This window comes from Corella eumyota, chromosome 1 (genome assembly GCF_963082875.1).
Source record: "Corella eumyota chromosome 1, kaCorEumy4.1, whole genome shotgun sequence".
NCBI lineage: Eukaryota > Metazoa > Chordata > Ascidiacea > Phlebobranchia > Corellidae > Corella > Corella eumyota.
Genome location: NC_137490.1, coordinates 6,753,323 through 6,776,850, shown reverse-complemented (window position 1 = coordinate 6,776,850; position 23,528 = coordinate 6,753,323). Strand labels below are relative to the sequence as shown.

Below are 23,528 nucleotides of genomic sequence, written 5' to 3'. Positions count from 1 at the left end.
AACTTTTAGGTTTTTATAATACAAACTTGGTTATAAAACCTATTCTTATAAAACTAATATACCGATTCTGAAACTCCTTTAAGTGATTACATTTAAACAGATACTATCATGACTGGATGATCTACTCTGACAAAACATCCAACATCTAAATAAAATACGAACGGAAAGCTAGGGAGTTAAATAGGTAAACAACAAACGCAGTTACGATAACTGTTCGGTACACATTGGCTGGTTTATAGTAAAAGAAAAATTGATATCTACCAATTTAGAACTAAGTTAATAATTTACTGGGTTATGGGCCGCTGCGTACCGACTTTCTTTATCTGGGTTATGGCAATAGTGATTAAGCCACGTGGTCTCTAATAAAATATCGTTCCGAGGAAGTCAATCATATAGCTGGAATAAGATAAATTACTAACAACGTGTCGTCCAGAACCGGGGCTATCTGAGGATATAGTGACAATACCTGTATGCTAATAGGGAATGATTTATAGATACTATCCAATAAAAACCTCATATTAACACTAAGTTGTAATTGTTGTTAAAAATATAAGCCAGCAATTTAAATTTATAGTATTAAATTAGTAGCATTTTAATTTAAGACCGACGCCATTGCTTATTGTTTTTAGTAATTCTGCATTTATGCAAACCAATGAACAAAAATAAACAATAGTTATTAAGTAGCAAATCAAAGTTTAAAGGCACCAATGCTACTATATTTAAACAGTATCGCTTCCTTTACTCTTTTCGAGCAATCCAAAACTACATTTCCTTGTTTTAAAACAGTTTCATTTTGAAGAACAAGTGAAACACAAGATTGCCTATATCTTACAGCGTTTTATCCCCCCGCGTTTAAGAAAAATATATATTAAAAATAAGGCTATAATTCCGAACTATACCTGTACCAGAACTAAAAATCTCCTTCACACCCGGAACTAAAATTCTCGACACGTATTAAAATTCAAATAAAAAAGACTAAATAAATAACGAAACAAATGCGGTAAAACTAAAGCACACTATCTAAATTGACTATATTAAATAAACCAAACATTAAAATATTGTTTCTTTTGTACTAGACTAAAATAGATCTTAGTACTTTGCTTCTATTCATGTACAGCCTTAAATCGAATTGAGAGTGTAAGCGAAAAATTATTGTTCGAATATTTAATCGATGATGTTTTAAGTTAACACACTCCTTAAATAACAAAACCTTTCCATATCCGGGTTGAATGGGAAAAAGGTACTCAAAGTTTATTGTTGTGTTGAAATATTAAGCTTACGGCTTGTTCAAGTAAACGTTAAAAACAATAATATCCGCACTAAGGGCCAGTCAGTCGGTTCTAAGCAAAAATCCTAACGTAACTGTTTCATATAATAATCAAATGTTAAAGTTTTGTAAAGATTATTAATAATGCAAAACAATACCTAATAGTACACAACTAAATTCCCTAAACTGTTAGAAATGACTTTACCGTATTAACATAACTTAAGTTATATATTTGCTTTTACCCAATCTGTGAGTAATAATTCCATCAGAACAGCTGTACAAAATTACCTCAAACGTACTCAGAAATTCAAACGTGTAAGGCATGTTAAGTGTCTACTTTGCGTTTGTTAAGTAGTGCGCATCGTTAGTTAATTAAACCACACTAACTTTTCTAATTAATTAAGAACATTAAATACACTGTTTACTATCAATCAGTAATTAGTATACATCGTATTTCTTTATAGTAAGATCGTTGTAGGCTATCCTTTTAGTCCTAGATAAGCATGGGACATTTTACTACCCGAAACGAATAAAATATGTGTGGTATTAACATGTTGTATAGTCTAAGAAAGAACATATCCCGCTGCTTTACTGAGTTGCCATAAAGATTTATTTTGCCTTAAGTCACGCGTCCAGTTAAGTTCTCTTTCACTTTGGAATGTTTTTGTAATATTTTATTTTGCGAATCTTGATTAGGACTCCAACGACCATTTAATGGCCTATTGGAAACATAAGTTTAACTATTTTATACACATTGTGAAATCGCTTTATTTTTTGTAAAAATTTTTCTATTAAAAATTAAACTTTATTGCTTGCCCTTAACCAGGATGTCACTTGGCCTTATAAAACAAGCCTTTGTTACTTAAAAAACACAATCTTTGGTTAAAAGATACAAATATCGATATAACGTAAGCAGATATTTATTTGTTACTCCGACAAGATATTGCACAAAATGTTTTGTTTAAAGCGTTTCATCTACTACAACTCACCCCGCATAGCATCCGCGCGTGTTGGACAACATATAAATAGAGAACATCAAGTTTTTTTTTTCTGGACAACATTTTTAAAAAAATAAATTTTTAGAAGTTAATTTTTGGTACCAACTCACATTGGTCAATTTAGAAAATAAAAACAAATACCTACACAGCATAATTTGGAAACGTTTCGGTAAAACAGCACTTGGAGTTGAAAAATAGTTTAAAAAATACAGTTTCGCTTGCGAAAAAGAGATAATTTGACCACCGTTAGATGGTAGCATGGAGCACGGCTCACAGTAAAATTCTCTTTTTCTTTTGGTGAACTATGCGTTCGTTGCATATTTAAATCAATGTCAATCAGAAAAAAAAAAATAACTAAATTACTTTAAAAATCGCCATCATTTGAATACAGCTTGGTATAGAGACGGCTTACGGGGCAACAAAATAAAAATATGAATAATTAAATAACACGAAAATTGCGAACCAATAAATACAGAAACTTACAAACAAAATTCGGGCAAACGACAAATGTTGAATTGGTCCAAATAACATTGAAAATAGAAAAACCAACGAACTTATAATTAAGCGAATTAGGTTAAACGTATATAGATAATACAGTGTTTTAAAACAAATATGCCGAATGCAACACCAATCCACTAAAATTTGGAATGCCCTAAACAGTGAAAAAAGTGCGAAAAAAACCTAACGTTTAAAACTACGCATGGTCTAGATTGCAAATAGGTAGACAAGAAGAATACTGGTCGGAACTTGGTTAGAACTACTGGAAAACATTCAATTTTTCTCGTTATGTTTTCCACTTCGCTTCTATACGCTTCAGAATATGACTAATCTATAACAAAAATCAAAATTTTATTAAAAACTAAAAGTCGTTGCGATCAATCTAATAAAAAAAAAATTTTTTGACAACTTACGGTTTGCTGTAATTCCTTCCACTCTGACGTCAGAGCCTGCCAGCGGTTCTGACTGGTGGTCACGTGACCCTGAACGACGTTCTCTAATTGGGCGAGGCGCCGTTCTAGATTACTAAGCTGTCCCGATATTTTCAGGTTGTCCGAATCGAAAGGATTCCTTTAAGAAAATACAAATATTTAATTAAAAAATTTTTTTTTATTTTTTTTTGTAAAAATTCTATAAAAGATTTTACACATTACCTTTCGCCATCGTTGACTAAGTTTTCCATAACTTCTATATTGTTACTTGGATAATTTTTCGAGATATGAAATTGTTCTAAAACGTTTAGTCTTTGGTACAACGAGTAATTACTTAACAACAATAAAGCAATTCTGAAAAAAAATATTTTATGAAAAATTGCATTTTTTTAAAACTCGACTAAATATAAAAATTAAAAAAAAAAGTTTTTAATATGACAATTTACTAAAATATTTAACTTACATAAAAATAGCAGCACCGTAAAAATAACGTCGCGAATTGCTTTCGACGTTTATAGAATTTCTAGAAACCCTCAAATTTTTATTATTATTATTAACATCTCGTTTATGAACAATAGGCTGCACCGTAGTTGGAGCTGCGATAACTTCTCTTTTCCGCATGCGAGTGACGTCACCAGATGAAAAGTTGTTTATTTCAGATTCTATTAAAAATTGAAAAAAGCTATTTTTTTAATTCCAATTTTAAGAAAAACATTTATAAAAAAAAATTTAAATTATTAATAAATACCAGATAAAATGGCTTATTTTTTATATTTTATATGATTTACATATAAAGAACGTACCGAAACAATCTCCGCCGACGGTTAGATTCGTACCCGGAACCTCCAAAGCACTAGATAAACTTTTCGATCTTCTGTCACACAATGACGAAACAGAGCGCCTTTGACGTAACGACTTAGGTTGTAACGTGTCCTCTTTTAATTGGTCGAGATAGAGATCTAATTCTTTTTCTGTAAACAAATTGAAATAACAAAAATTTATTTAATATTAAAAAATAAAGTAAAATATACATATATATTTTTTTTAATAAAATAATTTTTTTTTTTTTAACTTTCCCCTTACCAAGTTTAATAAAATTTTCTTCAATTCCACTGTAAGCGTTTTTCTCAATAAAATTTTTTACTAAACCCCATGGCGTTTTTCGAAACTTTATTTCAGCCGAAATTCTAAAAAGAAAAAAAAATTATGACCTTTAAAAGACAACATATTTGATAAAAAAAAATCACGTTATATAAAATATAATAATGATTAATAAACAAGTTAAATTCTTACTTTAATTCGCAAGATTTTGATCTTAACTTTCTTATAGAATATCTCATAACAGTGGAAAAATAATCGGAATAGGGGATTCCCAACGTTTTTGCAATACAATCGACCGCATAATATTTTCCAGTACCACTGTCGACATGGTTATACCATACCTGAAAATGTCATTTTTAATTTAAATACAAAAATACATTTATAAATAATTTATTGCTTAATTTAAATATTGATTACGTGATATGAGTATGTGTGTTTATATTTTTATCTTGTTTATGTACAAAGACTAGATATTTCAATTTAACGACGAAAAAAATTTAAAAAAAATAATTTTTCAAAAAATATTTTAAAAAATGGTCACACAATAATAGTTATCCTTAAAATTAATTTTTAATATTTCGAATTTTAAACAAAAAATAACTTAAAAAGTTAAAAATACATACTTGGGTTTCTTCGACAGGAGCAGACTTAGGACCAAGTGGATTATTTAAATCCAAATTATAATCAAGATTTCTTATTTTATTTGCTTGATTCTGTTCACTTTCACCCCAACCCGTAATATTAACATCTTAAAAAGGTAACTTTAATGTTAAAACCAAAAAACTTTTCTAAAACAAATTAATATTACATTATAAACGGCAATTAAAGTTACTGAATTCAAAGAACTAGTATTTTTAAATTTTAATGTGTAAAATAATGTAAATAAACAAAAATAAAAAAATTTAAAAGCTTATCTTTAAAATAAGCACAAAATATTATACTTTTTAAACATTTTGTTAAATATCTAAAGTTAAATTACCACTGCCGCCTCTGCAGTCTAAATAATCGGCCCAGAAAGAACAAGTTTCTCCGAATATAGTGGTGAACATTTCACTAGCTGGAATATCGTATTCTCTCACAAGGTAAGTTCTTTTTAGGTCTTCAAATGCAAGGTCGGCTGAATATTCTAAAATATAAAATTTAAAATCAAAAATTAAGAAGGAATTTTTACTTGATTTTTTAATCAGTTTTGCCTTTATTTAAATCAGTAATTTCTAACAAAAAAAACTTTTTGGAAAAATTTTCAACTTTTTTTTTAAATTTTTGATTTACCTTCGTCGCTTTCTACTCCGTTAGTTTGAGGTAATTTTGAGATCGTATCAACCTCCATATTCCCCTCCTCCTGCTCTTCATTTTCCTCCTCTAACAAGTCCTCGTACTCCGAATCCGACTCCTGAAGAAACAGAAGATTTGAAATATAATGACGTCACGAAAAAAAATACATCATTGAAAATATTTTTTTACAAGCACAAAAATGTTTTGACGTCATTTCGGTGACGTATAAATAAAAAATAATTCATTTTTCAATATTACTTTATTTTACCCACCCTTGATGAGGATTTTGGTTCAATAGGTTGGTCCGGGGACAAATTTTTCTCATTTTCTGTGCTATTTTCTATTGCTTGTACACGACCATTCATCTTTTTTGATTGTTTCTAAAAAATAGCATAAAAATTACAACTTAAAAAAAATACTGAAAAATTTACATTTTCTATTTTTTTTTGTAAGAATTACTCTAATTCCGATATTAAAAACTGTTGAAATCTGACATTTTGCATACCTACACTATACTTATTTATATTTCAAGAAACCTAAAATTTTATTTTATTTTTTACAGTTTTACTAATCTTGCAAAACACAACTGTCTTAGTATTTACATTCAACAAACAACAACATGCAAAAAATCATCAATTCCTTTACACCATTAAACGCAAATCACGTCATATAATAAACAAACATTACTAAAATAAGATAAATATGCATTTAAAAAAACAAAAATTAGTTATTCTTACTTTGCTTCGCTTCTTTTTACCGAATTGAATAGGTTCACCGTTTTGCATTGGCGAGTCTGAAATAAAATATAATAAAATACTTTAATTTTTTTTAAATTAAAAAATAGAATTTTAATTTCATTCGTATATAAATTTTAAAACAATTTTTAAATCATCATTTTCCAATAAATAATAATGAAAATATGTTAAAAGATATATAGTTATAAACGATGCAGGCTATTAAATTAGAAAAAAAAAGTATGAAAAATAATATCTATATTAAGTATTTGAGAAGCCAGAAAATTGGGCCTAAATACTCAGTTTGACAGGGTTAATAAATCCAAACATACAATTCAACCTTAAATTAACCGATATATTAAACGTACCAAGATCGTTGTAATTAAAAGCAGAATCGATCGGTTTAACGTAATCGTCGTCTGAACTACAGCCCAGGTCGCTACCATATTGATCATGAACACTACTCCACAACTCTTGTGGTGTCATAGGCTAAAAATAAGTTTAAATTATAAGTATGTATAAACTACAAGTTGGTTATGGGGTTATACAGGGTACAGAAACATAATGTGTCCTTGTTAGGTTAAGGAGTATCATAGAAGTGCTGTTTTTATAATATAACTATTGCGGTATTTAGATATTTATTATGTATCTTTTTAGGTATGTTTAGTTAAATGAGTATTTAAAAATAGTCATTTTTTAATATTTCAATAAAAATGATCTTGTTTAAACCCCTATTAAAATATATCAAAAAAAATAAAAATTTATAAGCAACTACGCCCTGTATGGTAAAGTACAAAATAACAACTTTTTTTTCTTTACCTTGTCTTGCAAAGCGTTTTCTAATAATTTGTTGATTTGTTGAAAAACTCGATCTCTGGCTGTGAAACTTGTGAAGGTGAATTTTCCCCTCGTTTTTACTTGGAATTGAATGGCGTTCGGTATGACCTTGACAGTTTTTTCTTTTGTCACGCAGGCTATGTCTTTGAGAGGAAATGTGACCTTTAATGTGAAAAAAAATTACATTGAAATAAATTGAGTGACAGTTTATAAACATATAGGAAAAATGTAAAATATTTTTTTCTTTTGTTTTCAAAATTATTTTTATTTTAATTTTGAAAACTTGGTTTAAATATTATGTCTCTTTTTTTAAATATTGCAAGCTATATTGTATTAAGCAATATGCTTCTGTTATCGCATTTCAATACGTGCATAAAATATCTAAAAATACTTTTAACATACGACTTCCTAAATATATTTATTATTAATTAAATTCACCTTCACCAAATTCGTCTATATTAATATTTTTTGATGAATAACATATTTGGAATTTTTAAATAAATAAGAAAAAGGGATGTTTGCGTCAACTAGTATTTTTAGTTGTGCATCTGACTTTATTAAAAACGCAATTAAAAGTTTTATGAATTTTAGTAGTATTAAAGTTAAATATACAATGCTAAATTAAAAAATCGATTTAAAAAACAATTGGTGTAAAATAAATAAAAGCATGGCTTAATTTTAATCTAAGTTTGATTTAAATTCTGTATGTTAATTAAAATTATTCGTTTTGACTTACCATAGTTTGCCATTTTAATATGTTGGATCGAAAACAAACGTAATTTTGAGAAACATATAATCGACCTTGGACAAGAATATCTTTAACTAAAGCACAAGCATAATCTACAGAAAAAAAATTAAATCGTTAAAAAAAACATAAAAATTTAACTTTAAAATATATATAAACACACAACAAGTATATTTAAATACATTCTTAAATTTAAAAAAAATTTTTAAATATTTAACATGAAATATACTTACCGACTAATAATCGTTCAGAGTCTGGCAATTCCTTAAAAAACTTGTGAAAATCATCATTTTTCTGTTTGTAGTTAGGGCTTAGAATCTAAAAAAAACAGAATTAAACAATGATTTGGCAAAAAATGGCAAAAAAATACTTTTACACAGATAGACAGATATCTATGCCAGCGTTTTTTAAGTTTTCGGCATTTTTTTAAATGTAATTGTTTTGTAAGTAAAGCAGGGTATTTTTAAACTTCACACACCAAACAAAACTGATTTGCGACGTTTGGAAGTAAATAAATAATAATTTATAAGTCATTTTAAAACACTCTAATGCGTCAATTGCACCTTTAAAATTCGAATTCGAATAAAGCGCTTTCAAACAAATGTTTAAACAAAGAAAGGTATTTTTTATAAGGATTATATACATATAGGCATTTAAAAATAAAATGGGTTACTTTTAAATTCATGTTTTTTTCTGAACTACCTGAAGATCGTACGACTTTTTCAAAGCGTTGCGATACACACGCTTAGCCTTCGCCCTTGACTTTGCTTTTGACTTTTTCTTAAGTACTCTAAGGTCAGTAAAACTAGAAGTCGTTTCTAAAACTTCCTTTTGGACTTCCAGCCTCGCCGCGAATTCTTTGTCGGGTGTGATGTCCGCGTCGGAGTACGTAATTTTGTTTCGCAGCCTCAGGCGCATTTTCTTTAATTTCCCGCTGAGTTTCCGCGATCTCCCGAGCTTAGGGCGATTTCCGTCGCTCGATTTGCTGCGTTCGAGTCGTGGGCCGTCATGACTCGTCACGTTGCTTATCCAGCTCGAGTCGCTTTCGTACCCGTTGCTCGGTATTACAAGTGTACTTAATGTAGGCTCCGATTGGCAGTCCGAACTGACTTCGCTGTCGCAAGACGAGCCCGAATTGACCGGCGAGTCGTTCGATTCATTATTACTAGTCGACTGTTCATTTAAAATGTCAGCGCTTTCGGGTTGAATTGATAAGTCCATTATGCTTGTAGAAGATACCATAACATGTGGTAGATCCCTTCTTGATCCACCAGCGTCGACTACCATGTTAAACTTGCTGTTTAACTAAGACTCAACATATGCATTTTCCCGTGTTAAAAAGCTCCACTGCAAATAATAAGGTTTTTCCTATAGTAATATTGTTTTACAAAACACAGTGTAGGCCTGTACATATAAAAACCAATATATTGATTATTAGTAATAAGTAAAAAAGGCAACACTTTGTTATTGCGTTCACTGTACTGATAACAGCTTGTTGCAAATCAAATTTTGTTAAAGTTGTTATCAAAAATAGCTAATTAAAACTTTGCTTATAAATTTCAGCCTAAAAACTGATATCTTGATTCTTAATTTCATTAACTCAATTCTAAGAAATTCGCTATAGTTATTTTTTACAATTAAATATTAATTTAACATATTTGTTGATAGTTAGCTATGCCTTACCACGCCTGTAACCTAAACAAAAACTAAACAGACTGCAACTAATATCAAAACAAACTGACATAACGTAACATTTAAAGACCGATGGGTTTCCGCTTTAAAATAGTGTCAACTATTTGGGCCATGAATTTGGTGCTTGTTACGTCACTATTAGTATTAGTCAGTAGTATTAACACAATAAACAATATAACTATACTAGGTTAGTGTTATGTTATACACTTAGAATAAGGTAAGGCCAATATATTTTCAAAAACACTGTTTTTTACTAATTAGTTGTATACAGATTAAGCTAGCTTTAAAATACCACTATCTTACTGATAAAATACCAATTGAGTACTAAGAATTTGGCAAAATTGTTTTAGTAGTTTATCCAATTTTTGTTGAATAGCTAAACTACCTTAATAATATTTTATGCTGTTGTGATACATTTAAGTTAAATAAATTAAAACGAACTACAAAATTAACCACATATTATTGAATAGCAGCTAGGAGTAAGAACCACACAATGTTTTTGAATATGTAATACAGCAGTAGCACGTTACTTATGTATTTTTAGCCCGCATGGTTCGGTTATTAGTCGTGATTCACAATTACGTCATCATCAATTTTCCTGTCTTGTGATATGGTAAAACTCCAAAATTTCACAAACTTTCCACTTGCTCAAATTCGTCTGCCTAACTTTGAATATTTTTACTAACAAGCTACTGATGTTCAATGTAATGACTAGTCTTATGTTAAACTAGTAATAACATTTAAATTATAAAAAACAATACTTTTTATAGATCCTATATTTATACCTACATACAACACACATTTTATTAAATGACAAGTACCTGACGTACTGAACTACTCTACTTCCCATAACACATGCCTACTGTTATATTTGTTGTTTATCCTGAATTGCAAATCAGATGTCAATTTGGCAGATGACTGCAGTTAATAGAAGCGGCAGGATATTACATCGCAGTAAATACGATGTTGGCAATTAGGCAACGGACTGATGTCAACAGCTATTTTTTTAAAATTTAACTAGATTAAAATAATATGGTACGTTGTAGATTAACATAGGTAAATAAATAGCTTATTATAAGTTAATATATGTAGTGCTTAACTTTCTTAAAAATATTTACTTAAGTTTAAAAACTGGCTTTTTCATTCTTTAACTCCTGTTTTAATAAAAGCTAACAGAAATGACAAAAAATACTGCATCTACCTACCCAATAAGATGGTAAACAACTTACCAACTGCATTAAAAACTTATTACTTACTTCCTCTTATTAACATAAGACAAGTAGGTGCTAAATGCTTGAAATCACATTTCAAGACTTTACTTACTAACTTACTTTTATAAAAACCAGTAATCGTATAAAAACCGCAGACCAGCATTATACGATCTATAAAAATGCCTTGGGCCGAATAAAAATCGTTTGCGTAAACATGTTCATGCCATTGCCTTATTTTGATATTGTCTGCTATGTAACATAGCTTCTTAGGTTAACTAAGGTCGTAAAGCTAAGTAACAGATTTTTTTAGAGTCCAGTGGTTTTGCCTCTCACAAGCTTATCCCAGATTTTCTATATTTAATTTCAAAAAAATTTGTGATTGCGCCATTCTGCTGATAACTATAAACTTTTTATAGCTTAAAATAGGAGTATAAAACACTAGATTCAACATAGAAGTTGTTTAGCACAAAATACCATTTAAGAAAATCACACAGGCTGATTATTTATTGTTAACAAATCTGATTCAATTTCGATTAAGTGCCATTAAAACAAATAGACAATTCCACACAAAAGTTCAATCCAGTTTATATTCGTGACGTCAGACAAATAAGCATTAAATCGATTTTCTAACAAAACCCGGCAACAAATCGATAGACTTTTATAATGATTTATTTACCTAACGGCAAAAAGCAGCAAAAATCTTGACGAAATTGTCCCTTTACAAATCACATAATTTTAAACAATCTACGTTGTATATAGAATTGATGCATATTAATTAGTACGTGTGCAGGTGAGTGCATTACGCACGTTGCTTTATTTAGATGCAATTTATTAAACAAATAAAAACAGGCAACCTATGAATAACAAACGGTTGTGATATAATAACTACCCGAATACCTTATAGAGGATAACAATATTTATTTTAATGTAACGCAGTGCAAAAGGTTGTTCGAATTTTGATTTATACAAAAATCAAGAATAATTCATTACCTTTCGAAACCTATTTAATTGTCGGATCACATGATTTTTAAATACAAAAATCACGTTTTAGCAAAAAACTAAAAACCCGGTGACGATGACGTCACGCAAACGAGGATTTTGTAATTGAGTTACTCAAAAATCAATAAAATTGTAATGAAAACGACTGATGACGTTGTGCTTGTAAAAAAAACACCCGCGCTATTTTTGTTGTTTTATTACTTCCCTTTAGTTTATTATTACTTTAGTAATGATTGCTAATGGCAGTCGATTTAGCACATGAATTATAAAGCAGTATAATTACCGGTAGCATGTACCGCCATGCTATTTTAAACGACATTATATAGCATACGGCATTTAAAATAATTAATTAAACTCACGTTTATCCATGATCCCGATCTCTGTAAATAAAAAGAAAAATTTTAAAGACAAATAAAAATATAAAGACAAGATTAATAAACAAAAACAGTAAACACTTTTATGGTTTTTAACAAAATTCAGTATAAAAGGTGTAATGTTAAAATAAAAACAATTTTAAAATAATTAAATAAACAGCATGGTCTGATTCCTTAAAACATACAAATGTTTATTTTTACTAAACATAAAATTAAAAGAAATGGTTAAAAGTATTTACTCTTTTTTTCTTTCCACTCTTTCGAACGCTTCCCCTATCTCCTTTCTTAGCCATGTGGTCGAGAGGCAAATATAAAGTTCCGTTTCTTGCCTTATAAGAGATAGGAATGGATTCAGCGTCGGTGTACTAAAAAAAACAAATTACACATTTAACAAAACAAGTCTAATATGATATTAATATAAAAAATCTTAGTACTTTTTAAAAGCCCAAATGTGTTTAACACATTTAACAAACGGGTTTGTATAGTTTAGTTAAAATTAAAATAATTAGGGAATAAAAACACATAGTAGGGTTAAATGATTAATATCTTGAACAATTAACAATCGATTTACTAGCATTAAACTATAGGCAAACTGCCCAATTTTTTTGTAAATATAAGTTACTCAATTTTAATTTGAGTTTATTAACAAAAAAACAAAAAAATAAAATGAAGGCTATTAACATGGTAACTTTTGTACACAATTAAAACAACTAATAAAACAATAACTAATTCAAATATCAAAAAATTACCGAGTAATTATAGTTATCTTGTAATAAAGTTTCGTCCGCTAAATCACGAACATAATCTCCGATCACCGGCGCTGAATTAGTTGACGATTTAGACGACCACTGGGAGGCGCTGCTGCCACTTCGCTTGACCGGCGACGAGTGGTTGCTATGGTAACGCGGCTTGTTGTCGTTTATGCCAGCTGAGTCAAAATTAAAACAAATTTAAAAGTCAAAATTGTTTTTTGTAATATAAACACTGGTTAAGATTTACAGCATATTTTTTATTCTGACAACGTAAACAGTTTTGGGTTTGGTGACTATGCCATAATATACTAGAAAACCTTTGTGTAAACATTAATACTTTTGGAATGTTATAAATCATTAAATTAATTTTGTCATTTTTTCCCGTTGCATTGTTGTAATATTAATTGTATATCGTATTTATTATTTACTTTCACCAATGTGCAAAAAAACAAAAAAAATTTTTTAGTTAAATTTAGTATGAGTATCATCGTTTAAAAGATATACCGTATAAGATGACTTTTATATAACACGTTTGAAAAACTTGATTATTTTTTACCTGTTAACTTAGTTGGGAGCGATTTATTTCTTGTTAAAAAACCTTGACGTTCGTCTGGAGAGGTAAGAAGAGGACTGTTTTCCGATCTCTGTATCAAAACAATTTTTTTTGTTGAAATCCTTATATTCTTATATTGTAATACAAGTTTAGGGTATGTTTAAAGAAATAAAGTAACCATGTTTAGGTTTAAGATAGTTTAAACCCAAAATTTTCACAAAAATCAAAAAAACAATATAATTAATTTTAAACTAATAAATATTATCTATAGTGCCCAAAAAAGCTAATCATGCCATAAACAAATATTATTTTACGAAAATAATATAGAAATCTTACGTCTGAAGATCCTGACGACTCTAGGGCGACCTCTTCTGTCGGGTTATTATTGTTTTGGTTAGGGTATGCTTGATCGTTTAAACGCTGTTCTAATACTAAATAGCTACCGTTCGAATCACTGAATTCTATTGCTTTAGAGGTTTCCAAATTAACGGGGCTTGAATTCGCTGACCTAGAAAAAAAAGTTAATTTTTCAAGGACTAATAATCTAAAAGTTTAAGCTTTTAAGGAAAATTTTTAAAACAAAAAATCTTATCTTTAATTGTTAAAAACCTTTATTTTTATATAACAATAACATATAATTGACACTAAGTTTTGTCATTTTTTGCTTAATAATGCAAGGATTTTTTGCTTCAAAATTTTTAACTTACATTTTATTTTTAATTTTTAACTTACATTTTATCCTTAATTTTTAACTTACATTTTAATCTTAATTTTAACTTACATTTTATTTTTAATTTGTAACTTACATTTTATTCTTAATTTTTAACTTACATTTTTATAACATAACTTCATGTTTTAACCGCGAGACAGTCCATTAATAAACTGGCAAAATATCTTAAGTCTCTGTCCCTATTTGCTATTACGTTAACACAAAGTGCCCTTAAAAGAATGTTAAAAAATTTCATATTGGAAACTCCCGGCGATACAAAAGTTTCGAGTTACTTGAAGCATTTAAAATTAGAAAAACAGGAAAAAATTAAAAAAGTTTAAAAAATAGTTTCATTTAAAAAATTTATAATATATTAATTACTCATTTTTTTTCATTTTCTTACTCGTTTTTTACTTATGGGATTCATATAATTTTATATAATGCTAATAGACGCGACCCTAAAATCTAAAACCGCAGCTTAAAGTTAAACCTAAAAAAATCCCTGCCTATTACTCGTTCAAAGAGACCAAAAACCACTGATATATTAATATACTATACCTACCCACACTAAGCCTTAATATAGCCGCATCTAATATACCTTTATATTGACTTTACCTTTGTAAGCTTCCGTCACGCCTCGTAGGCGACGAGTGAACGGAGTCAGGCGTGTTTTCGCTTTCTTGCGCTGGAACTTTCGTCACGGTCGCTTTGAGCCCGCAGACCTCTTTTTTCTCCGCGGGGATTGGGGCCTCCTCGCCCGAGGAAGGTTCGGGTAGCTCCGGTCTAGAAGAATGAAAAAAAAACATATTACTTAACGTTTAAAAAATGTTTTCGTACGCACGACCAAACCTTAGCCATTGTTTGGCCAACGCTGGCCAACGCTTTACGCTGGCCAACAGAACAATAACGGACAGAAATCTCCGTTTTAACAAAAACCACAATGACTAAGCAAAAAAGCGTTCCAAAGACATTGGTATTTTTACATTTTCTCCAATATGGAAAGGTAAATACGCGGCCTTTGTGATAAAACAATAATCTGTCGGACATTTCCGGTATTTTAAAGGTCACATAAAAGAAAACACTATTTAAATGGTGGCTGCAAAAAAAATGTCAAGATAATATTTTTTTTAATCCAACTAACAAAAAGAAGTTTATATAATAATTCAAAGCAATCTTAACAATACAAATAAAAACAAAATTTTGTCGTCGTACGAGTATTGCTATAGATACGAGAATATGTATAGGAAGGGCCAGGTATTGATTTTTTATTTTTTTTTTACCCGCTAAGCGTTAGAATTTCTCCTCTGTATTTAAAAATCGATGACTTTCCAATACTGCTTATTTAAATATCATTGGTTTTCAAAGTTAAATAAACATTTGTTATTATATTTTGTTTCGTGATAATATTATTTCTGTAAAAACGACGCCGGCTTTGTACCCAATCACAAAACAAGAACATTCAAAAAATTTTATTTTTTATTCATCTGAAGTTTGAATTTATTATTATTAAAACCAAATAAGGACAATATACAATAAACTTTTTATACATATAAATACAAAGACGTTTTTTTTTTAATAAAATAGCGTTCAGCACAACGAAAAAACGAACTGGCCAATTTTTTCACTCATATGATTTTGTAAAACCTTTTTTGAAAAAAAAAAGCGTCTAAACCAAAAACCGTACAAAGTACTTACTGTTAAAAACATACCATATATTATAAAAATGTATTTGTTTTTCAGAAATGTACAAAAAAATACAAATTGCATAGTTTCATAAAACAGAAAACCATTAACCCATTAAAACCTTAGTTGGATGCGCTTTTTTAAAAACATTTTTTCAGATTTTTTTTAACAATAAAATAACACTCACATGCTGCATGGTCTTTGTCGTATTATTTCCCGCCGATGTGGCATTATTTCACTTAACCATTTCACATAATATTAAATAAGAAAAAAACTACTAAATATATATATATACTCCCCACCTTTATTTTAAATCATTCCACTTTAATAAAAAAATATAAAGCGTTTGTTTTTATAAAAAAATCTATCTTTTAACCGTTTTCAATTATCCTAATGCAACAATTATATTTTCACCATTACGTTATTGCTTGCGAGTTAATTAAATATTCATATTCAGCTTTGTTTATTAATAATGAATAACAAGTTGTTTTATTGTTCTATCTTAATCTCTGTACTAAATGAATATTGAAAGCTGTGTGGAAATCCTATTACGTTAGTTGTATTGATTTGTTATGGATGCACTTAATTGAAACGACTATCTTGCTGAGTATACTAAATAAACAATAACATTATATATATAATAAACCTACGTACTTACAAGCTATTCAAGTTATATAAAAATATGCATTTTCAAAGTTCTTTATAAATATAACGTTTTTTATAATGTATTAATAAACGCGAATAAAGCGGGCTATGTATTTATAAATACATTATCGCGTTAAATTTGATATTATGTTACAATTTCCGTGTAATTTCGTTAGCTTGTGTTTACCCATTCAAACTTAAGCTTGGCTAAGTAAAATAGTTTAGGCCAAACTACACATGTTAACCTATCTACGAGTATCCGTATATTTACTTTTGATTTATCGATAAACATATTATAAATTCTACATTTTTTCGGTTAAAAACATACTGAATGTGTTACTTAATTTGCTTTATGAAAACAGCACATATTCCAGTTTAAGCAAGTAGTAACGTTTTTTTCTCAGTTAAACAGCACATTTTATATATAACCAAGACTTTTTATGTGGTTTTACAAATACGCTTAACTCTAACATATACACTTCTTTAAAACTCGTTTCTTAGGCATAGTTTAAAAGCAATAACCGCAAAAACTAGCTTAGTACTGTATTTAGCTTAACGCGTTTCGCATACAACAGAATGCCATATAGAACAAGGCAAGCCAAATTGCTTTTGACTAAGATAGGCTAGCCAATGAATTATTTATTACGATAGGCACTAATTCTAAAGCAAGTATTTTGGGTATTCTCTTTATCTTAAGATGCTAGTTTGTTCTGAAAAAGTCAATTTTTAAATTTTTTTATATGCCTAACCGCTTAGTGCGACGATTACTTGACTTTATAACACCTTACTCATAATACTTTTACCGTAACGGGAACTCGTATAATTTAATCCTACAAAAATAAGCGACCAAGAATTTTAAATATCACAAATTCGTTTATAAATGCCGCAAAACTTTTATTCACCTAACTTAGTACAATATTATAGACTATATAGTTAACGAATATAAATAAAAAAATTAGCCCTTTAACATTGAAGTACAGTACACAGACATCAGACCACAGCACTTGAGCGCACGGCTGAACGATCACCAATAAATGACACGTGATTTCATGTTCAGCCGAGCGAGGCAACTGTTGCGCACGTGACTACAGAGAGAAAACATTGGGTATACCTGATGTCGCACCACACCGTGGCAAAGTCCATTTGTAATTACGATATCAAAATCGCCTAGCAATGTCGAGCGACAAAGGACGAATATATTTTTTTTTAATCTAAAATATATTTTTTTTTAATTTTTGGTTTAAGTACTTTCAATAAAATCAATAAAAAAAAAAATCAATAAAATCAATTTTTGTCAAACCAAAAAAATAGGCTGAGGTTACGAAAAAACACATTAAAAAGCACCATTTCATTAACGCCGTGTCCCAATGTAATACAATACACGTAAATCATTAACCATAATTTTGACAAAACGCTTACGTTTTTTTGGGTTGGCTTTAGCGCTAAACCAATAGGCTTTAAATTTAAACTAATTAGAATAAGGTTCTAATTAAACAAACCTTGAAATATTTGTAGACGTGGGATAAAAGGTTCAATGGTCGAAAAACAAAGTTTTATTAAAAAGTTTTTGCAACTGGAATTGATTGCAAAATCTTTACAATTAGGATAAAAATAATTTCTTACTAATTTAGGACTTTGGAAAAAATTTCAAAAACAAATTTTCAAGAAAAAAACTAATTTTTAACAAGCTGATTGTACAAAATCTTGTTAAAAATTTAGTTTTTATTTCTTGAAATTTTTTTTAACATAAATTCTCAAATGAAATACTGGTTATTTTAGGAAGCTTGTAAAATTTGATATCAAACAAAAAAAACGACAAAATATGGCGTGATGATAACGTCAGAAAATGAACACGATTATTTGCGGAACTTAATCGTTAGTATTTCTAATGAATTCAGCGCCACACAAATAATTAAACAATTAAGAAGAAAAAAAAAAAAAAACAATTTAAAATACCTTTGTTAATAAAAATTTGTTACATAACTTTATCACAACTGTTAAAATTGTCACGCAACACGCTGTTCAGCAACGCGCAGTTAAAAATAAATTAAAAATTTTTCCTACTCACCTGTATTTTTACCAAAGAATCGAATATAAAAATATCGCACTACCTTAGACAGCTTTAAATTATCCTTCTTACAAAATGATAACTAATTTAAAAAATCCAAAAATTTTTTCAAACTACCGTCGCTTACTAAAATTAATTTTAACGCGGACCATTTATTATATATAAGGCTATCAAAAAGTAAACAGCACTGTGCTGGTGTATGTTGCTATATCGGACCATAAAATTCGTAGTTAAGCCAATGAAAATGGATATGATATAGGCACATGACCGTTGTGCACACAAGACAATAAATATTTTAGCGCAAACAATGTTCTCCGCCAAAATATCAATCAGTAACCAAATCCAGATCACGTGTTACAATCATCGGCCAAATATAATTAGAAATCACAAGGCCAAAAACAGCACTATAGGCTCACGATAACTAATTTAAAAACAAAAAAACAATCAATTTAGTTGACTCTATTAGATTTGAATAAAGTCGAAACTAATTTTGATTCAATATTTTTTTTAATTCAACAAAACAAAACACTTACGTGGGGCTTAACAATGATTTAAATAAACTAGAAACAGCTCGACGTAGTCCCCTCTTCTTTTTTACACATACAAACTGATTATCCCCTCTATCATAATCAGAGTAAACACCATTCTTCCATTCAACTTTGTTAATTTGAATGCAGGCACCGCAAAGGCTACATTTTCTTTGCCTTCGTTTTTCGCGCACAACCAGCTTAAGAATGTGAGCCTCGCTGTTGTACTTTCGAGACTTTTTGCCGACCCCGAAAATTGTTTTCTCGTTCGAAAAGTCGAATTGCGAAAGCCTGAAAACTTTGAGCTCGCATGTTGTGCACAGGGCAAATGGAAGTTGAAATTTATTGTTTTGAACTACAGAAGTTACAGCAGCGAATGGTTCACTTATTCCCACGCTTTCATATTTATTGTCGGTGGCTTGTAAAATCATATTTTGATCATTATTAGAATTAGTGACGTCATCAACCGGGGGTGAAACGTTAATTATAGGGGGATTTCCATCGAGAAATTTGATTTCATTATTTTGTGTCTCCAAAGTCAGTTTTTCTTTAAATTCGTTACAGTCTACCATCAGCCAAATTTAAACGATACACTAGTTTCTATTTTTAAACTGTTTTTTTCGAACACAAATAAAAAAGAAAAAACAAAATGTTATAACTAAAATTAGTAATATTCTTAACCAAATTAGATAAATACTTAAAAATTGTTATAAATAACTAACTATTTAAAACCTGTCAACTAATGATAAACCAAAAAGCCTAACATTAACCTAAGAATACAACTTGAAAATATTCCTAAAATAACGACCTGCTTTCAAAATTCCCCACTTTACCGCTTCATTCGAAAACTCCGACGTGAATAAATAAAAAAAAAGAACAGCGGGGCCTTTTATTCCACCCGGTTTACAACTTTTACTATAAATCCACACTTAACAATGGAACAAAACGTTTAATAGGAATGAAGTATTTTTAGCTTTTTTATTTCGGAATCATGAGATAAAATCACGTGACCTACGAAGCGTGACTCCAAATACGCACGTGCTTCATATTGTTTACGGAATTTTTCTCCTTAAAGCTCAAAAAAATTTTAAAAATACCCAAACGAAACTAAGCCAATATTTGGTCAAATTTGATAGTAATTTTGTTATTTAAATCGCGTTTAAAAAAATCTATATATTTTTTTAAAAATGGCGCAATGGCAAAAACGAAACAAATTTCGATATTTGGCACTCCTCCCACCTTTATTGCAACACAAATTCAAAAAAAAAAAAAAAAAATTTTACCAGTATTGGCTGTGACTGTATACCAACAGAAAACACAGTAGGATGATTAGTAATTGCGACTACACATTGCTTTCGTTTTAACTACAAACGTATGACTTATACCGGTGAAAATGATCAATAAAGCTAATAGACAACGAAAGAGTAGTTGGGTTTAGTCTAACAATTATTACTTTCACTATTATTGGAAAATAATTTTTTTTTAAATCTATCCCTACCAGCACTCAGCTTTAATTAAAGCTGGCTTGACATTTAATACAAGCACATTTGTTTCTTTTCCTTTCAGGAAAGAAAACAAGATTAATCTTTCCTACAGTTGCTTAAATAGATAATGAAAAAAATCACCATTTAAGTCCCAGGCATATATGGTAAAATTTAACAAATTGCCAACTCTTTTGATGTAATTTATAGTCCATTAAAATTTTTATTGAAATAAATTAGAGCTCATTCTTGCATACAAATGTAAGCCATCAACAAAACCCCAAAAAAACATTAAAAAAAAATTTTTTAAACTCTAAACAACAGCTCGAAATTAAAAATTTGGGAAAAACAAGCTAGTTTGTGAAAACAACCTTTTAGTTATTTACGGCAGGTAGCAAGCAATAAAACCAGTTAACGACTGATAAATATTGTTCTAACATACGCACGTTTAAAACCTTTGTTTTGGTTCCTGTATTTTATATAATACATGTATTTTTAATATAATAAAAATTTTACTTTAACCAAATTTGCAAATCAACCTCTTGTAACTATTTGAAAAATTAAAACACAAAGAGTTACTGAACTAGGAAACTTTAACCACAACTTTGGAAATTTATTTTATTGCCTAGCTACTACAATGGCTCTTGTTAAATTTTAGTTGTTTTCCTAAACTTTTTTTAACTTAAAATTAGTTATGTTTCAAAATCTTGTGACCACTAAAAGACGTCAATATAAGACACACCTACAAAAGACTTTGCGACGGCGACTCTTTGTGTACTTGGTAAATAACTTGAAACTACGCACATGGGGATAAACAACAAAAGCTAAAATTGGACACGAACGATAAATGCTAATAATTAACTTAACAACTAGTAAACAATACCGTTTCAGGTCCTTGCTGGATTCTGATAACTCGCTTAGACGACTTTGTAGGTTATCCAGTGCTCTAGCAATAGCTAGATGAATTTTGGCTGCTGGAGTTGAAGGCATATTTAACTTCTCTTTTTCACAGATCGTAACTTTTAAATAGTTGGCAATTGTTTTCCATCAATTCGCCATTGTTAAGATTTTACCATTGGGTGAGAAATTTAAGGTGAAGCGAGAGAATGCGTAACAGGATAAGCAAAGAAAGGCGACCGGCATTCCTAACTTTTTCTCTTTTATTCTCCCTCTCTCGAAATCACAAATGGTATGATGGTGGCGTGAGTTTTTTTATGCGTCAGCGAATCGCACAACACGATTGATTACAGTAAAACAGAGTTGTGTATACAAATAATGGATAATAACATTCACTGCTTACTTTTACTGAGCCCACATCAACATAAATTGATTATTAATGGATTCACTAAAATCGTTATTCAAAAAACATCACTTTTATTTATAACACCTTGCATATCCGTTTTTTAAATATCAGATAAAAGGTCCTAACAACAACGTAAAAATAGTACAACACTTTTGAAAAAATATAAAATATAAACACCTATGTATTATTAATCTATTTTAAAATAATGATATGGTTCAATTTTTTTGCTTTTTCCTATTTTAGTCTAAATTATCAAAAAGTTATTTACTATATTAATCACAGTTAATAAATCTGTTATAAATTATTAAAAAATCAAAAGAATTAAAAAAAAAATTATACATTAGCCATTAAGACTGATTTTGCTTTGTTAATATTGTGGTATTAGATTACTTTTTGTTTCTATTGAACAAAACTACATAAAGACTTTACTGCTTTGTTTGACCTTTGGACTCTACTTACGTTATAAGCTTTTTATAAACAAAACTTAGTAAATTGTTATGCTTAAAAACTGGTATACCCATCTTATTAGGCAAGCAAGTTAATTCACTAAAGCAAATTTAAAATGGGTCAATTTCATATTTAGTAAAAGTGTATTAAAAAAACATTAAACAACACAAATTCAGTTTTTTAATTAAAATTATTACTGTTCTGATACACATTAGAAATATACGCCAACAAAGAACAGCATTATTTTAAATCTAAAACCTTACCACAACCCTTATATTACAAGGAGAAACAAGCAAAGTTAACAAAATTAAATGACAGATGTAAAAAGCCACAATTGTTATAACTTTGTTAGTGCCGAAGCTTTTTACTAGAAATCATAAGATATCGAGTTCCCCTTATCTTAGTTACTAAACTATCTTGTACAGTTTATAGAAATACCACGAATTACTTAACATTGAAACATTTGGGGGTAAACTTTCAAACTAGAGTTGTAAATTATATGAATTTGCTGTACAATTGTTAATCCATTATATCAAACTTACCTTATTTCTACATTCATTGACATTTAAATGCTTCGACATAAAACAGACAGTTTATTCACATAAACCTATATTTTATTTATATAACATCTTTAAATAACTTTAAAAATAGAAGCTCACCTCATCGTATATTCAAATCCTTGCATTTCCAGAACCATATCGTAAGAATGATAATCACCTAAAAACTTGTTTTTTAATTTAAATAATAACAAATACCCATTTGTTTATATCTAAATTAGGTTTAAAATAAAAGCTAAACTAAATGAAAACCAAGTTTTTTTCAAATATATATATATATACTTTAAATTTTTGATGTTGCCCTTACATTCAAAATTCAAATAAAAAAGGTCTAACAGAAAGATTTTAAAATTTGATTTTTAGGTTAAAATACATTATACAATTAAGTAAATACTTACACAAGTTTAAAAATATGATTTTAAACAACAGCTGACAAGACAATAAGACCAGTTCTGCTCTGCAATATTTAGTTACTTGACTGACCAGTAATAAATGGATGACAGCTCGCTTGCTTTTTGATTCCAACAGAACAGCCTCAAATTGCCATAGATTTAACTTTTAAAAGTCCAATTTAACAAATTTAATAAACTATTTAAAACAATCATTTAATACAGCAGCTATATTTGAAACTGTAAAAGTGT

The 23,528-nt window shown here is 29.1% G+C and overlaps 1 protein-coding gene across 4 annotated transcripts; it reads right to left on the bottom strand.

Moving 5' to 3' along the window:
- Positions 1–2,165: 2,165 nt before the first annotated feature.
- LOC145747215 (protein Aster-B-like) lies at positions 2,166–21,650 on the bottom strand. Of its 4 annotated transcripts, none has more exons than XM_082564868.1 (23): positions 21,464–21,650; positions 14,792–14,959; positions 13,804–13,975; positions 13,471–13,558; positions 12,912–13,090; positions 12,402–12,527; positions 12,148–12,168; positions 8,120–8,204; positions 7,878–7,981; positions 7,124–7,303; positions 6,673–6,793; positions 6,308–6,363; positions 5,843–5,950; positions 5,568–5,688; positions 5,275–5,421; positions 4,919–5,043; positions 4,488–4,636; positions 4,278–4,381; positions 3,998–4,165; positions 3,658–3,856; positions 3,417–3,548; positions 3,177–3,333; positions 2,166–3,094 (listed from the first exon to the last, which is right to left on the bottom strand). In XM_082564868.1, exons 1-23 carry the CDS (start codon positions 21,568–21,570, stop codon positions 3,050–3,052), a joined length of 2,862 nt encoding a protein of 953 aa, XP_082420994.1. In that variant the 5' UTR covers positions 21,571–21,650; the 3' UTR covers positions 2,166–3,049. The 4 variants fall into 4 exon arrangements, with proteins under 4 accessions (XP_082420994.1, XP_082420993.1, XP_082420995.1 ...); XM_082564867.1 differs by lacking the exon at positions 21,464–21,650 and adding an exon at positions 19,106–19,705; XM_082564869.1 differs by lacking the exon at positions 21,464–21,650 and adding an exon at positions 16,047–17,635.
- Between the last annotated feature and the right edge of the window lie 1,878 nt (positions 21,651–23,528).

Coding starts and splice junctions, on each gene's coding strand:
- LOC145747215 (XM_082564867.1), bottom strand. CDS start 19,671: ATGGTAGACTGTAACGAATTTAAAGAAAAACTGACTTTGGAGACACAA. Junction 12,528..12,911: donor AAGATAACTATAATTACTCG/GTAATTTTTTGA, acceptor TGTTTTTTTTAG/TACACCGACGCTGAATCCAT. Junction 4,382..4,487: donor TCAAAATCTTGCGAATTAAA/GTAAGAATTTAA, acceptor TTTTCTTTTTAG/AATTTCGGCTGAAATAAAGT.